The following is an 18,141-nucleotide window of genomic DNA, read 5'->3' on the forward strand; positions in this document are numbered from 1 at the left end:
GAAGTTGAGTTTATGAGTTTTTGGATAATCAAGGAAGTCATGATTTAACAGTGACACATTGCTACTGCAAGAGCCCGAGACCTGCTCAATTCCATAACTAAAGGGAAAAATAATGTGATTTATGTATTTGTCAAAGGCTAGGAAAGACAAAATCATAGAGATACTCTCTCAGAACAAATACTAGGCTCAACTGACCACTAATATTTCATCATTCTAAAAAGATGTTTTTAACACGAATGGCCAGTCTCGGCTCATGCTTTAGACTTTCCTAAAGTCTCTCAAACAAGCAACACCTGGCCGTAGTGTGCCTTAGCATGCCCTGTACCTCTTGCCACATGGCCCCAGGCCCAGCATTAGCAGCAGAGGGCCTTGGTTTGCCACCTGGCCTTGCCCAGGCCCCTCCAAGCCCAGCACGAGTAGCAGCCATCTGCAGACTGCTTTGTAGCTCATGTCAGGTGGCTCTAGGGAAGAACACAGGCAGCAGGTGACCTCAGCCTGCACCTCCCAGGAGGCCCCAGAACCACAGCACCCAGTGGACAACTTGAGACCACACTGAAGCATCATCACCCAATTCAAGGGGTGGACTCAGCAGCACCAGAGCCCCACTGAAGTGAATCCTGTGCTGTGGGATGGGCCCCTATACAGCTGAACCTCCATGGTGTTCAGAGTCGGTGGTCACAGCCAGTCCTTGCAGCTGACTGGCCTGGGAGTCAATCTCTCCCACTGAGATGCCAACAGCAGTCCAAGCTCAACTACAATAGGAAGGTGTACTCAGCCCACACAGGGGGCATACCTCAAGTGCCCAGCTTGGGTGATCGGGAGGCTGTGACACTGAGTAATGGAACACCTACTACATTAGGTCACTTTACCAAGCCTGGGAGATGCAGCACCTCTACCGAACACAGAAACAAACACAGGGAGGCTGCCAAAATGAGGAGACACACATGTCCTACACGAAAGAACACAATAAAAACTCCAGAAAAAGAACTAAACAAACTGGAAACAAGCAATCTACCAGGTGCAGAGTTCAAAGCACTGTTATAAGCATGTGCAATGAACTCAGAACTTCAACAGCATAAAAAAACAACACAGAAACCATAAAAAATAAGCAGTCAAAAATGAAGGCGACACTAACTGAAGTGAAGAATAATTTACGGGGAATCAACAGTATAGTAGATGAAGCTGAGAATCCAATCAGCAATTTGGAATATAGGGAAGCGAAAAACACACACTCAGAAAAGGAAAAAAAAATTCAAAAAAACGAAGATAGTGTAAGCAGCCTCTGGGGAAACTTCAAGTGTCCCAATATTTGCATCATGGGGGTGCCAGAAAGAGAAGAGAGCAAGCAAGAAATTGAAAACCTATTTGAAAAAATAATGACAAAAAATTTCTCTAACTTGGTGAAGGAAATGAACATACAAGTCCAGGAAGCGCAGAGTGTCCCAAACAAGATGAATCCAAAGAGGCCCACACTAAGACACATAATAATTAAAATGCAGAAGGTTAAAGAGAAAAAGACTCTTAAAAGCAGCAAGAAAAAAGCAGTTAGTTACCTACAAGGGAGCTCCCATAAGACTGTCAGCTGATTTCTCAACAGAAACTTTGCAGGCCAGCGGGATTAGCAAGAAGCATTCAAAATGATGAAAAGCAAGCACCAACAGCCAAGGTTGCTCTACCCAGCAAAGTTATTATTTAAAATTGAAGGACAGGTAAAGTCTTTCTAGACAAGAAAACACTAAAGGAGTTTATCACCACCAAACCAGTGTTATATGAAATGTTAAAAGGCCTTCTTTAAGAAGAAAAAGATAAAAAATTTGAGTAAAATGGCAACAACTGAATCTAAAAAACAAAATAAACGGAACAGAAATAGACTCAGGTAAGAGAATATTTTAATGGTTACAAGATGGAACCATTGAGGGAATGGGTGAAAAAGGCTAAGAGATTAGGAAGCACAAATTGGTCGTTACAGAATAGTCAGAGGGGATGTAAAGTACAACAGAGGGAATACGGTCAGTAATACTCTAGTAACTACGCATGGTGCCAGATGACTGCAACATTTATCGGGATGATCAGTTAGTAAGTTACCTAATGTCTAATCACCGGGGGGTACACCGGAAACTAATACAATAATGTATGTCAACTGTAATTGAAAAAGGAGAATGATTTCAGAATGAAAAAACAGTAATAAAAAGTTTCTTTCTGAATTAAGTTAACAATAAAAAGTCTGTACTTTTCCTAGTTGGCTATCAAAATCATTTTATGGGTTAATGATGTTATTTATCTAGCTATAAATATGCTTAAAGAATGACTAACCTGATCCAATACAACTTGTGTGTGACACTGAGTGAAAATTATATTTGGTCAGATTAGCATATTAAAAAATAATAGAGGTAACAGGTAAAGAAATCATGAGATTCATACTACGTATCCCTACAACTTTCTTGGCTAAAGTTGTTTTTCTAATCAAATAGTACGCAACATTACTTGGGGATAGGCCTTAGGAACTCATCCCGATCAGGAGCTCCGAATCAGGTCAGGGCACCATCACTTTACAACAACTGTTCTGTAGTAGTCAGCTGTTAGTCCTACACCGTGAACTTAAAGACGCTGTATGGGTCAGGTCTCACCCTTTCGAAATGGCCTCACCCTCACAGGACACTGATCAAAATGCTGAACTGCTCTTGTGCCAGCGTTAGCAGCAGGCGCATGCCAGAGAGACATCTGGTGAGATGTCAAGCCAAACAATCACAAAAACCCTCCCTGCATTTTCACAACATATAATCAAATGTAATCACGAAAGAGATTAATGTGAACTACTTGGGGCAAAATGAATTATGTTAGTGATTGAGTTACCTTTGTTTCTCTGCTCCAATAGAAGAACTACTTTCAAAAGGTTTTGGAAAAGCCATATATTCTGTTTTCCCAGAAGAATTCTGGGCTAATGGTTGCTGCTGTTCAGTGGATGTAGAAACATTCTGAGAAAAATCTCCAAAATTAGAAGGAAATAAAGGGCTGAAATTCATACCTAGTAAGTAAAAGCAATGCGTAAGACAACAATAAAGCATCTTTAGTCTTACTGTGAAATCAAGACAAGTTTTAATTAAATGTGCCATTCATATCCATCAAAACAAAAAATTGTTAATTAAAATAAACTAACACATTTATTAAATCACTGTTTACAGCATCAGTGATACAACAGTAAATTATGATCCCATCCCCTGAAAAGCTAAGAGTTAGAAAAAATAGTACCTAACACCAAATTATTACAGCGTGTCAGACTCTACTGTAGACACTTTACATGTTATTTTGTTTAATGCTTAAAACAACACTACAAACCGTACGTTGTATTCATTTTACCAGTGGGAAAACAGGCTTAGAGAACACAAGTCTAGTAATTGCAAGAGCAGGTTAGATGTCAGGTCTGCCTGATTGTGAGGCTCATGTTCTTTCCCTCTACTTTAATTGGGGAAGTAGAGTATAATTACTTACTCAATTGCTCTATCAGAGATAACTGCATAGGGCTACTAACAACTTAGGGGAGAAAGTAATCAGGGAAAGTGTCACAAAACTGAACTAGTCTGTGAAGAGTGAGCAGTCTTCGAAAAGGGTTGGCATTGGCAGGAAGCACATTACAGTGAAAAGGAACCACACAGGCAGTTTCTTTTATTATTTGTTACTCAAAAGCCTACTCAATGAACATTTCCTGCCAATACTGATACACGAGGACTAAAAAGGCTTGTTAAATGTTCCCACACCATTGTTCTTATAATCCTGTTTAGAAAATACACTGTGGTATTTTTATTTATTTATATTTATATTCACAAAGCCCTTCCACCAAACCTTTTTCCTCGTATATATACTCTGGCAAACAGCTTCAACTCCTCTCCCTCCATGACTCACCTCATCTAACTGGTCATGGAGCTACTTAACTTATTCTACCTCCAGAATGTCTTTTGAATTACCTCTCCCTCCTTTCCCCCCTACTGCCAATCCTGTAAGTCGAGCTTTCATTCTTTCCCTGGTATTACTGCACACAGCCTTCTATTTTATACTCTTAGCTCCTTCTCTCCTTCTCCCCTCAACACCATTACCAGTGTAATCTTCCTAAAGTACGTATTTCATGACATCTCCCTGCTCAAAACTCTTCAATGGCCCCTCTCATCTCTGTCTAAGCTGTTTCGCATGGCACAAAATGCCTGTACTGCTTACCTGGCCACAGGCCTAAACACAAGCCATATTTAAATGACCTCTAAATTCCCCAAGTGATAAACTGTTTTACTGCTTTGTAACTCCAAGTGGTTCCATTGATTAGAAAGCCCTTTCCCTTATTCCCTGGAAATAAATTGTTCATTTTTTAGCTTCAGTAACACCTTCTTGCTGGGAAAATACGTTTGCCGATGACGTCTTACCCCAAGGGAAAACATCCCCCTCACCTCACTTGTACCTACAGCACGGCACTAGGCATTGATTAACATTCTTGGCTTCTACACTAGACTCTTAAATTCCTTAAAGAGTTAGTCTCACTCATCTTTGAATCCCAGACATTGATATAGTGTCTGGCTCATAATGCATGCAGAAAAAAAGTCTGAATAAAAGTTTAAGCTAAATAAAATTAAATGTAACCCTACACTAAACACTCACCTTTAGCTTAGTGGTATATCTCCCTGCCAAGACATGAAGCTCCTCTAGAAGAACATCATGTTATTCAGCTTTACTCTCTCAATGTTTACACAGTGCCTGGTGTACAGCAGTCACTGGATACATTAATTCCCTTTCTCCTTAATAAATAGTTGTTAAATAATTCAAAGATATAAGACTTAGCAATCACTCATAATTGTTTACTTAATTCCTTAGCAACCATATCAAGCTTAAGTTTTTACTATAAAGAATCAAAGTAGAAAAGAGTTTGTAACTTTCTTTGCAAACATTTCCTACCACTCTAAAAGAGACTGATAAATACCCATGTAATAGACAAATAATATTCTCAAACACACTGTACTTATTTATTTTCCCTTTAGGTTTCCAGTCACCTACCTGGTGCAAATGATGAAAAATTAGTAAACCCAGGTAAGTTAAACAGATTTACAGGCTGTGTTGGAAAGCTGAACGGACAAAACAAACTGGGAGAAGGAGGGTGTGATGCACTATTGCCTCTTTCCTTGCTTCCAGGTTTTTCTGGATGCTGATTTTGCTGGCGCATAAGTTCATTTAGCATTTGTTTCAACCTGTAAAAATTTAAGAAGCTGGTGTTTTAAAAATCATGTACATTACATTCAGAAAAAATATATCTAAGAAGTGATTCAACAGCATGCAGAACAGACTAACTGCTCTGGTAGTTGCTACAACAAATATTTGCTTGTCCTGCAGGCTTAATTCAATACCTTAGCCTTTGGACCTAGAACTGCACTTGGCACTTCTATTAGATAGTAGGTATAATGGTAAGAAACACATTTTTTTCTTGTTTACAGCTTTACTGAGGTACAGTTACATGCCATGTAACTCACCTAGTAGGTGTAAAGTTGAATAGCATAAATTTTTAAAAACAAAAATCAGGCCCACAATATTAAAGGGGAACACTGGACAATCACTGCTTATAAAATTCTCAGGTGACAGAGAATATCTGAATATGTAATTTGGCTCATGCCCTTTTGCCCCAGAAGATAACTCACTACAGTTTCATTACGTGTAAGAAACTGAGTACCTCTGCACATTATTCTGTTGCCACGTCAGCTGAGTGTAGCACTGGTTCAGCTGGTGCATGATGAGGTGCACTTGAGGAGACGCGACATTGCTGGGCATGACACTGTAAGGGCCCGTGAGGAGAGTTTGCAGCAGACAAGACAGAGCCTACAGAAAGAAAACCTTCTGTAATATTTACTGAAGACTTGAGAAAAATGTGCACTGCTTTTAAAACAAGGTAAAAAAAGTTACTTTCGTAGTAAATTTTACCTGTTGGTCTTGCATCAAAGTCTGACAAATACTGACACTGAAATCAAGTTGTTTCTTCAGCTGATTAATTTGTTCTTGCCATTGTTCTTTCTCCTCTACATACGAGAGTTCTGACACCCAACGGAGGTTTTCCTGACGCTGCATGCTGATATTCTGTTGTCTTGTCTTGGCTAATGGACGGTAATTTCCATCTGCTGAAAAAGGGCGATTGTTCTTCCACCTAACAACAAATTTAAAACATTAAGTCATTACATGTAATTATTTGGTTTTTAAAATCCAGCAACAAACCACAGGCCAGTATCTCTTTTTAAGTTCAAAGAACTCAAAAAGCAGGGAAAATAAAAGGCATAAAGATCCTAGGGTTTTAGCCTTAAACAATTATCATTTCTTATTCTTTTCCAGTTTTTTTATTTATGTTTTACACAGAAGTGTCCATATAATTCTGTATACTGCAACATGAAAATATTATTATCAAGCATTTTTCCATTCTTCATGCTTTAAGCTTACTCACATGGTATCATCAAGTGGAACTACTTCACCATCTTTTATTCATGAAACATTTTTCACTTATAAATAATAATGTAATAAATATCTTTGTTGACCTTTTTCACGATATACAATTTAAAAATTTTTGCTGAACTATCCAAAACAGGAACAAAGATCAAAGCTTATGAATCTTGATCCAGTTTAGCTGAGATGTATCTTGGCAACACTCTTGTGGTATAATAAAAAATATATTTGGAAAGGGGAAGGGATTAAGCAAAAACAAACAAACCTCACAAACAACAGCGTGATTACCACAGAAAAAGAGGGTTTGGGGAGGGAGGGGGATAAATGGGGATGGCAGGAGACTTGACTTGGTGTGGTGAACAAACAACACAATATACAGATGATGTATTTATAGAGCTGTACACCTGAAACCTACATAATTTTATTAATCAATGTCATCCCAATACATTTTTAAAATGTACGTCTTTGTGTACTTGGTCTTTGTCCCAGGTTTCCAGCAGAGCTCTTGAAACTCTACGTATCTTCAAGTATCTGTTGTTATTCATAAAGAGCCCCTTTCAACCATATCTGAGTTTATGTTAATGACTCTTGGCAGGCCATACAAAGCTGTATGATGGGGGCTGGACTCCAGAAAACCCAGCCTGGTGATTAGAGGAGTTGGAACTTTTAGCCCCATTCCCCAAACTCCAAGGATGGTAGAGAAGGGGCCTGAGATTAAACTGAACTGCCTACGGCCAATAATTTAATCAGCTGTGCCCATGTAACAAAACCTCCATAAAACTGCTACACAAGGCAGTTGTTAGGGAGCTTCTGGGATGGTGAACACACTGGAGTGCAGGAGGTGGTGCTCCCGGAGAGGGCATGCAAGCTCCACAACCCCAAACCTTGCCCTATGTGTCTCTTCCATTTGGCGATTCCTGAGTTGTATCTTTTATAATAAACCAGTAAATGTAAGCGTTTTCCTGAGTTCCGTGAGTTGTTTTAACAAATTGTGAAGCCTGAAGAAGGCTTATGGGAACCCCCCATCAATTTATGGGAAATTACTAGCCATGTCAGACAGAAGTGTGGGTTCCTTGGAGACTCGGGGCTTATGACTGGCATCTGAAGTGATAGCAGTCCTGTGGGTCTGAGCCCCTTAACTATACTGTAGAACACCCCATTGTTTCTGGGAATCAAAAACTGTTTGGTATCAGATAAACCTAAGACTCTTCAAATCAAGTAAAAAATTAAAACAGTGAAACTAACCTATTTTTAGTTTCCTTTGCATTGTAAGAGTTATGATTCATGCTGTTAGGAGGATACACTGAAAAGTTATCATTGGAACTGGAATCTTGTTCTTCTTCTTCCTCTTCATCTGTCCGAACAACTCCTTCAGAAAGGTAGCCATCTTCATCTCCTTCTTCATCCAGTGCACACTGGGTAGAACCGCCCCAAGTTGCCATTGTTCTAGAGATTGAGACAAAAACCAAGAGATCATTCTGGAGATGAACTAAATACTTTACCACCTACTATGTGCCAGACATGTACCAAATACATATGTGTACGTGTATGGGTGTATGTGTATATAAAATTCCATCTCGTCTTAAAAAAATTTATTTGTTCATTTATTATTTTTTAAGAGAAAGGGAGAGAAAGAAACATCGATTTGTTGTTTCACTTATTTATGCACTCACTGGTTGATTCTTCTATGTTGCCCTGACCAGGGATCAAATCTGCACCCTTGGTGTATCCAGATGATGCTATAACCAACTGAGCTACCCGGACAGGGCAAAATTTCATTTAATCTTAGTAACTACAAGACGGGTAGTACTCTCCCCACTGCTGCTTTATAAAATATATTTACTCTGCCTTCCACAGAACAATTCTTCTAATAAATTAAAATAATCACATACCCCTGGAATTTTTTTCCTAAATAAATCCCCCCTTGACTTTCCTTTCTTTGAATAACAATTTTCTAGATCAGAGCTGTCCAATAGCACTTTCTGCAATGGTAATCTCTTTCTGTGCTATCCAACATAGTAGTCACTAGGTAAATATGACCAAAGAATACTTAAAATATGACTGGTGTGATTCAGAAAATAAATTCTAATTTTATTTAATTTTAACTTAGTTACTTCTGTCTAGTGATAAACTAGATGCTTCTCAAAACCATCCAAAGAACTCAAAGTACAAATGTGTGGTAGTCAGAACAAAATAAAATACTATAGATACAGTCTAATCACTAAATACCTATGGGGACTCCAAGAACAGGACAGGTTTTTCTAAGAAGAGTGAGGCTTCGTGCAATGTACCAGAAATGCCATCTGAAAATATCAAAATGTAAAGCCAAGACAAATTTGGATTTCAGAATTTTAGATATGAATACTACTATATAGATAATGAACTGATCACAAAGAAGTCTTTTAGAAATATTCTGGATGTGAAAATTTCCAACTCAATTTCTAGAAACTTACAAGTAGCAGATGCTCAATTTAAGTAAAAAAGTGGTTATTTCTGGCCTGATACAACAGCATTACAAAGTATCAAAAATTTTCTTTTCATAAGCTTAAAACTTAACTATAAAAATCTGTATCATCATTTGACCAAGTGTCTTAGTAATTAAAAAAAAAAAAAAGAAAGATGATGCTATGAGAAGTCTGAACAGAAAGTAGCTCAACTGAGTGACAGCGAGTCACAAAGGTGATGCTTAAGTACCACTCTCATTGACCCAGACTTGCGCTGTGATGAAGAGGGGAAAAAGCCTGCCCGTCCTACATGCCTCAGGCAGGCGATGATAGGAACACTGTTTACACAACTCTCTTACTTTTCTGTTCTGCTTTGTTGAGGAGTACACAGGTTCTCAGATCCATCGCTTCTCAAGGAAGCAGCCACTGGAGATGCAGTTTCAGCCAGACCTTGCCTCCTCTGATGTTCAGCCATCAGAGCTTCAAGCTGCTTTCTTCTCTGTCGCAGCTCTTCCCTTAAAATTTCATGTCTTCGCATTTCTGACCAAAGCTATTCATTAAAAAATCAGTGTCAAGTTAGTGTAAATATTTGGATTTGTTTTCCCCTTAGAGTACAACCAGCTAATTTGTCAATACCAACAAATATTTCTAATCTCATTCTATCCTTTTTATACTGAGATATCCATTAAGGTTAAAATAGTATTTTAATGATGAACATGAAAATATAAGACAATCATTAATTCTTAATGAAAACAAGTAGCACCCACACACCAACTATTTAGAGAAAGTTATGTTGTTCCTACAAATCACATATAAATAAAATAAAATACCAAAGGATAGGTTTTTTTTAACTGAAACCATTACTATTTGCTGCACCTATCCTTTACATATAATTATGCTAAATATTTGCTAATAAAGATCAAGACTATTCTGAAGAGATCCCAACTTAATTACATTTTGAAAAAAGTATTTCTTCCCCCAACTGAAAGACACGAGACAGGATACATTTAAAAACATGTTTCACAGAATACTCAGTTTCCCTTCTTAAGATGTGACTTACACAGTATAGGAAATAGTCAAAAATGCCGTAACAACTGTGTGTCAGATGGTACTAGACTTATCAGGGTGATCACTTCGTAAGGTATATAAATGTCTAATAAATTATCTTGTACACTTGAAACTAATATAATGTTGTATGTCAACTATAACGGAAAAATAAATTTTAAAACAAGCTGTGGCTTAAGACTCAAGAACAACAGGGTGCAATATACAATACCTCATTATCTACTACTGAAGAAACTTCAGGCTCAAAAACAGATTTGCTTGTATTGGTTTCATTTTCATTAACAGTTGGGGTTGAAGTGACAGCTGGCATATATTTTTTTGTGGGACAATTACCCGCACTAGTAGCTGACAGCTTAAAAAAAAGGATTAGTAAAAATTATGAGGAATTAAAGCACTTACGTTAATTTCATAAAAGCAGTTATTTTACTACTCTTCTAGGGTTCTAGTAATGTGTTTTATTTATTACCAGACCTCAATTGCTATCATGATTCAAAGAAAATCAGATATAATAAAATAAAGATGAAAACACAGGCTAAAGTTGATGAGTAGTAATCAACCTTCAGGAACAAGAGAGACAAGAGGAATAAAATGTTACTGTGTAAAATTTCATATACTCAACCCAACTCAGGTATTTATTCCTCTGGACATTGTTTAGATTGGGGACAAGGGAAAAAGGGTTAGATAAAGTAGAAAAGGTTAAGGGTCTAGAAAATAAATATCTACATTAGAAATATTATTCGTTGTGTTTCCCTTTCTTTGAAAATAAAACTTGACTGAAGAATAAACCTAACCAATAAATTTTAGGAAAAAGGGGTCTCAAAAAGAATTAGCATTCCCTTCCCATATTAACCCTGCCCGATTATCTGACATGGTCAAAGATTGTTCATTCTCTATCAGTCTCAAAGACCAATGCATAGGGTACTACAAATAAACAAAAGTATGTAAAGTTAGCACTCGATCTACAAATAAAATATTTTAATTAATTTCCTTAGATAAATCATGATGGCTTATGAGTTTTTAAATAATTTTTTAGGCCAGTACAAGATGGAAATGCTAGTCCCTGAACTATACAATGCAGAAACCAGAATACTTTAATAGTTATATACTCATGTTCTGAATCTACAGCTAGCTAACCCATCAAGTGAAAGAATGGAAATAATCATTCAATTACTATGTGGTATCTTTCTGTGTAAATGTATATCCCTTACCCATTTCACTAGTTCATCCATTTCATTGATCATAAAATTAACAGATATAAATCTGTCATTTTAGTACTAGAAAGGGTACTTTTAACTGACATCCAGTTTTAGACATCTTTTTTCAGACATGTGGTAAGAAAGAAGTTTCCTACTTACCTGTAGGTCAGGACATGCCTTTTGCAATGCTTGAATTTTCTCTTGAATCTTAATCAGTTTCTTTCTTTCTTCCTGCAGTTGTTTGAGCTCTCTCTGTTGCTGCTGTAGTTTAGCCTCATAAAATTTCTCTCTATAATTAAATTGACATTGTATTTGTGGACTCCAGTACATCTGATGATAGCATTAAGCACGATGTAATACAGTACACCTAGCGAAGTACTTTGTCTACAAAGGCACTAAGTTTTTATGAAATGAAGGCTATCAGCTTAACGTACCTTGCCTTTTCATTTACTCCAGTGTCTTTCTGTGTTTTATTGGCATTTCCTCTAGTGTTATTCGCATTCTGTTTGGTGTCCTCTTCTGCTGGGTAGAAATCATCCAAATTTGAAGTACTGGCAGAGATAGCTCCTTGATCTACTGCATCATCATCCTAAAATCACATCATCATATTAAAATAATCTTGATATACCCAATTCATACCTTAGTAAATACCACTAGTCTGTCAAAGTTACGTAACGAAAATTAGAGAGGTAGAGATTTTTAGAGAACACTGAAGTTTATTCTCTACCAATGGAAATAAGTATTAAAAGCAGAAATAGTACATTTAAAACTTAAGCTGCCTACTATCCAGTAATGATAAACATTAAGCTGACTTTTCTTATCTTGAGCAGGTACTGAGCTACGAAAGAAAAAAACATGAGGATAAAAGACAAACTATTGGAGCTGGAAGCTCTTGCTATTAGATATATCTTAAGATTTAACTTTTACACGAACAATTTCAAATAATCAATGTCTACTGTCACTTGCTTACTTAAAATTTTCCATTTCCTCATTGTATTTAGTTTGCCAAATGCCAATGGCTCACAATACAAAAAATAATAAAATAATAACACCTCAAATCTGCAGTAACTACTGGAAATACAACTAAAGTTCTTACCTTCCTAACAGTATATTCACACCCTTTATTGAAATCAATGTACTTCTTAAAATAGGAGGTTTAGGATGAACTACTTTATTTTCTTAAAAATATTTAACTATATATTTTATATTTACTCATGCTTTCTCTAATGTCCTCAACTAAAACTTTAACTGTTGGAAATCACTCTAATAAAACCTTAAAGAATTAGTGATTACTCAGTTATGAAACCAACTCATCAATTTTAAGTTTATAGAGAGTGTTTCTCTGGTCTTCACAATCTAAAGACCTAAATTCATTACTAGTATGGAGAAGATAAGAAAGTAACTGGGATGGGTCTCGGAAAAGTAACGAAGTTAAATCTTAAGGCATTTTCATATAATAAAAAGTGGAAAAATTAAACTAAGATACAAAACACTGCATGTTGTTTCAGATGACAGTATGAGGATGTCTGAACAACTGACATGATAGAGCTCCAGCACTAAAACAAAGTAATTGACAAAAAAACCTACTGTATTCTAAGACACATACAGTTTCATAAGGGCCATGTAAGTTGTCCAAGCTAATCTAATCAACAAGAGGAATAAAAGCTTATATGATCATACCTATATAACTACAGACCTTCTTCTGAGTCTCTTGGGAAAGAGAATATTAGAAAAATGTAAGAACACAATAATTACCCTTAGTAAAGTAAGTAAAACTCATCCAGCATTTTTTCAATACTTCTCTTTGAAAGGCTTTAAAAAAAATTTTATTGATTGATTTGGGGGGGGCGGGGGAGAGAGAGAGTGGGAGGGAGAGAGAGAAACACTGACTTGTTGTTCCACTTATTGATGCATTCATTGGTTGGTTCTTGTGCATGCCCTTGACTGGGGATTGAACCTGCAACCTTGGCATGTCAGGACAATACTCCAACCAACTGAGCTACCCAGCCAGTGCTCAATAACTCTTTCAGAAGGAGACTCCTTAATCCCTCTGGGTTGCAGTTTCCTCATTTCTCATGTACATATTTTAGGTCTTAGAAACTCGCTAAAGCAAAAGGTCTCCATTCAATATAATCCTGAAATTATGCTGATTCATCTATAAGCCACTAAATTATTTATCATTTCTAATCTATTATTGCCACTTTGGGTTGTGTATCTGAAAGAACCTTAAAAATCAAGTAGAAAGCAATTAACAAGTACAATGTTCAAGATTGCACAACCTATTATTGTATTTGCTTTAGCAGCTGTTTTAATTTTTTCAAATCATAATACCATCATATAATCAAAGTTCAGAAAGTAACAAAGACATTTAGAAAAGCCTCCTTTCCATCCCTTTCCCCCAACTGAATCCATTCTCCATAGGTAACCAATGTTATCATTTTATACATCCTACAGATATACTTTGAATATGTAAGCAAAAATATTTATGAGTGTATACACACACCTATATGTGTTTGTATACATGTGTTTCTACAAAAGTCTTTCTTCTATATATATGGTAGGGAAAACTTGGAAAAAGCCAAAAACCAATTCCAGTAGTGGTTAAACAAGCTCCAATGTAATCAAGGAAATGGGAAAATGGACTCATACATCAATGCTTAGATACCATTTAACACAGTCATTCTAGAGAGCAGGAAGGCAGTGTCCACTAATATTAAAATGTGCATAAACTCTAACATAGCAATTCTACTTCTTCATAACTGCTCTTGAAAAACACAAATGCACGAAGAGGGTTGTGCAAAAACATTCACGGAAACATTCCAAGTAGTGAAAAGCTGGAAACAATTATATATATCAACAGGATGTCAGATTAACTAAATGAAGGTGTGTTGATACTACAGAAAACTATGCAAGACTTGTATTTAATATATACACACAAACACATATGTATATATGAAATGCTGCTTATATTTTATAATTATTTATCTATATAATATTTTGTAACTACTTAGCTATAATTATATAGAACTATATATACTGATAGGAAAAGTTCTCCAAGACATTGTGGAGTGGAAGAAAAAGGTAAGCTGTAAAATAATACTTGCATGTGGAATCTAAAAAACAAAATAAATAAACAAAACTGAAAACAAAGTCACAGAGAGAATAAACAGATAGTTACCAGATGGGAGGGGAGGTTGGAGCCATAGATAAAAAAGGTGAAAGGAATTAAGAAGTGCAGATTGGCAGTTACAAAAACAGTCATGGGGATATAAAGTATAGCATAGGGAATACGGTCAATAATATTTTAACAATTATGTATGGTGTTAGATGTGTACTAGACTTACTGAGGTGATCACTTCATAAAATATGTAAATGTCTAATCACTATGTTGTACACCTAAAACTAATGTAATATTGTATGTTAACTATAATTGAAAAATAAATTTAAAAAGTAATTTAAAGACTGGGGTCTCCAGCAAAATACAAATGTGTTTGTAATAAAGTTACATGGGAACACAGCCATGCTCATTTGTTTATATAACATTTATGACTGCTTGGAATACTACTTGTGACGGAGCCTGTATAGTCCACAAAACCACAAATACTTACTAACTTGCCCTCCATAAAGAAGTCTGCTCACCTCTGATATATGGCATGTAAAGTGCTAAGCATTTTAATGCATAAACCTGGCATATAGCAAGAACTCAATACATAAACATGTACTAGTATAATTTACCAATATAACTATCAAAATACATAAATTTTACCTTATAAGACTGGTCTATTTAACAAGTAGCTTTTTAAAAAAACAAGCAGTACTTACCTGTACCATGGCAACAAGATCTTGTAACTGCCTAAGTTTCTGTTTTGCAACCATAAGTCTATTAATCTTCTGTTCAAATTCAGCATCTTCTGGAGCCTCGTCAACCACACTGCTCCTATGACTAGATAATGAAGCTCCGCTGGCTCCTTCATCTTCTGCTTCCTCCTCCTCATCATCATCATCGTCACCTTGTGCAGCATGAATCCCCTGTTCTCCTTCTCTATTATATCGGCAATCTGCTAAAAACAGACATCACTGAAACCCGTAATTTAATAAGAGTACTAATGAAAGAACATCCGTTTCCCAAGAACAATATGGCAATAATTTCTGGGAATAGAGTCAATCATACCTAAAGAAGGAGGCATGTTTAAAGCTCTTATGTTGGCAGCAGATCTGTTGTTAATCTCACAATTAGAATTAACTGATCTGCCATCTCGATTATTAGAAACACACTGTGCATTAGAAATACTATTTACTTCATTCCTGGTGGCAGCTACTTGTGGATTCCTAAAAGAAAGAAAACAGCTTAAAGTTATTTAAGATAAAAAAATAAAAACCATAATAATCAAAGGTTTAGATCTGCTGATAAAAATAATTCCAAACTATAAACATCATTGGCTATTCCCCATTTAAATTCATGCTGCGAATAACTGGCTTGCTTTTCATTAACTTCTGCTATTTAGAAATTTAAGAAAACATCAATCAAAATTATACATAGAGGTAGGAAGACGTTAAGTTAGATACTTATGATTTACTTGCATTTGGATCTAAAAGACAGCAAATTTACTAAACTATTCGATACTATATTCAAAACTTTATTTTTTTAAATTGATTTTGAGAGAGGAGAAGGGAGGGAGAAAGAGAAGGAGAGAAACATTGTTGTGCGAGAGATACGTTGATTGGTTGCCTATCACACGCCCCTATCTGGGGACCTGGCCCGCAACCCAGGCATGTGCCCTAACTGGGAATATTGAACCAGTGATCTTTTGGTTTGCAGGCTGGCACTCAATCCACTGAGCGACACCAGCCACGGCCTTTTTTTTTTAATAAGGCAGAGCATTAAAAATACACTGAGCATAATAGTAGACTAACAGGAGAAAAGTTTAAACAGAACACAAACAGCATTCAACTGAAGTTCCTCTGGTTCTGTATTAAAAGTATTAAGTTAAGATAAATGTTGGAAAAATAAACTTAAGTTCTTACAGAATGTTAGTAACAGGTTCAGAAGTTTCATGCTCAGAATCATATTCTGACTCTTCAGTTTCATCTTTCGTGTTTTCATTTACAGCATCTGTCATCATATCTGATGTCTGTTCATAATAATGAACTAATTCTCTTAGTTCATTCAACCTCTTTCGAACTTCATTTAACTTCCTGTAAACAGCAGAGTAAAGCATGCATTATTTCCATATAATTGCAGCCAGCACAAACAAAACTTCAGCCTAGTCAGTAATACAGGGGATATGACTATAAAGAATTTAATTTCAAGTACCACTTACTCAAAATCTCATCACTTTATTTTTTTTTCCACGTTGTATTAGGGACAAAAGCATAAGAGAAAGTTCCAAGCGTTCACTTTAAGCAGGCATAAATGTTAACAGCTTAGAACACAATATCAAAAATATTCCTAAGTTTCTTAATACATATCAAAAATGAGAAGTACAAAATACTCAATTTGAATACTAGCTCTCAGGCAAATCAGGTATGTAGCCATTATTGGGCATTTGTAGATGGTTCCTGATTTGTCTGTAACAGACAAGGATCTATAAATTTATAATATGTTTATCAAAGATGACAAAGTTTAAGTTTCATTAAGTGCAAGGTGCCAAAGTTTTTTAATCCTTAAAACACCTCCGTGAACAGGTATATTATTATCCCTATTTTGTAGATGAAGAAACAGAAGCTAAATGAGGCTAAGGTACTTGTCCATGGTCATACAGCCTTGAGAGATACAATTTACAATTTCTGAGCTGTCTGACTCTAAAGCCTGAGTTCTAAAGCCATCTTTAGCCACAGAAATCTTTGAACTCTAGTCCTGCTGTTTCTAACCCTTTCTTTGGAAATGGGGATGCATTAGCTCACAGCAAGTAACACACAGACACACTTCTACCATCACTCACTTAAGAATGTTTATCATGTTAAATAAACCCAGAATTTACCCTATGACTCAATGCTAATCTATTTAACAATATTCGTAAAAGGGTTTTACTGGAGTTTTTCAGTTGGATTTAGATGGCCGTCATTTTCACTCTCAGTCTGAGAAAGCAGAGGAGCCGCAGCATAAGGAGCCGCTGGTGTGAGGCTGTTGGGTTCTCCATTGGTGACTGGTGCTGAGTACACAGGAGCAGAGGGGGCTGAAGGTGTACTCCTCTGATCCACACTCCTTTGTGGAGGGACTGACGGAGGCACAACTACAAAAGAAAAAAAAGTTATCAGAAAGAATTATGGTATCAAACAACACAGTTTGCTTGGATGTAGAAAAATAAAAAGTAAAAATCACTGATATCTTAAATTCTGCATAAATTTTAGCAACTTAAGGATATAACATCCAGGCACTTATGCACATGTCCCTCAACCAAAGACAGTTGAAACGGAAAGAATTAAGACAAGATGGGAATCGAGAAGAACCATGATACTGTACCTTTAAAAATAACTAGAGTGTTCCTTGTTAAAGCCCTTGATAAACTCAGTTCTAGGTTAAGTTAAACAAGGCCACCGTGCACAATGGGCAGTACACCACCTACAAATCTGGACAGGCCAGTCCTAGCAGAGCATGCCCCTAAGAGCACTCCAAATGCACAATTCAGAGGAAACCTTATCTGGTCTCCAAGATGAAACTTTTCTTGTTCCAAGAGATAAAGCAAAATTGTTAAAGTGACCATGGTACATCCATACCATGAAATACTACTTGGCAATAAAACTTTCTAATTAATGATGGCTAATTCCTTGGTAGTCCTTGAACTACATTTTAATTACTTTTCTGTTCACACAGATTATAGAGAATATCTTGTGCCTTAAAAGATAATAAAGATTAAGAATTTTTGCACTTCTCTATCTTCTATTACTTTAAAACTATTTGACTTATCTCTTTCTCAGAGCAACACCATCATTTGTTGCCTATATTATCAACTGCTATAGCTAGTTTCTAGTAGCGT

General features: G+C 36.3%; 1 protein-coding gene across 24 annotated transcripts in view; it reads right to left on the reverse strand.

Annotated features, from left to right (window-relative positions):
• Positions 1-18,141, reverse strand: part of PCM1 (pericentriolar material 1) — an 86,667-nt gene that overhangs the window by 39,613 nt on the left and 28,913 nt on the right. For 13 of the 24 annotated variants that reach the window (XM_045197251.3, XM_045197248.2, XM_045197247.2 and 10 more), the window contains 13 exons: positions 17,196-17,397; positions 16,190-16,360; positions 15,336-15,493; positions 14,987-15,225; positions 11,599-11,753; positions 11,324-11,453; positions 10,180-10,320; positions 9,263-9,453; positions 7,705-7,905; positions 5,950-6,169; positions 5,702-5,847; positions 5,035-5,225; positions 2,854-3,025 (listed from right to left, as the gene is read on the reverse strand). In XM_045197251.3, the coding sequence (XP_045053186.2) occupies positions 2,854-3,025; positions 5,035-5,225; positions 5,702-5,847; positions 5,950-6,169; positions 7,705-7,905; positions 9,263-9,453; positions 10,180-10,320; positions 11,324-11,453; positions 11,599-11,753; positions 14,987-15,225; positions 15,336-15,493; positions 16,190-16,360; positions 17,196-17,397 (2,317 nt within the window). The remainder of the gene's footprint in view (positions 1-2,853; positions 3,026-5,034; positions 5,226-5,701; positions 5,848-5,949; positions 6,170-7,704; positions 7,906-9,262; positions 9,454-10,179; positions 10,321-11,323; positions 11,454-11,598; positions 11,754-14,986; positions 15,226-15,335; positions 15,494-16,189; positions 16,361-17,195; positions 17,398-18,141) is intronic. The other 11 variants (XM_045197258.2, XM_045197252.2, XM_045197246.2 and 8 more) reach the window with 2 other exon arrangements.

Source organism: Desmodus rotundus, chromosome 13, assembly GCF_022682495.2.
Source record: "Desmodus rotundus isolate HL8 chromosome 13, HLdesRot8A.1, whole genome shotgun sequence".
Classification (NCBI taxonomy): domain Eukaryota; kingdom Metazoa; phylum Chordata; class Mammalia; order Chiroptera; family Phyllostomidae; genus Desmodus; species Desmodus rotundus.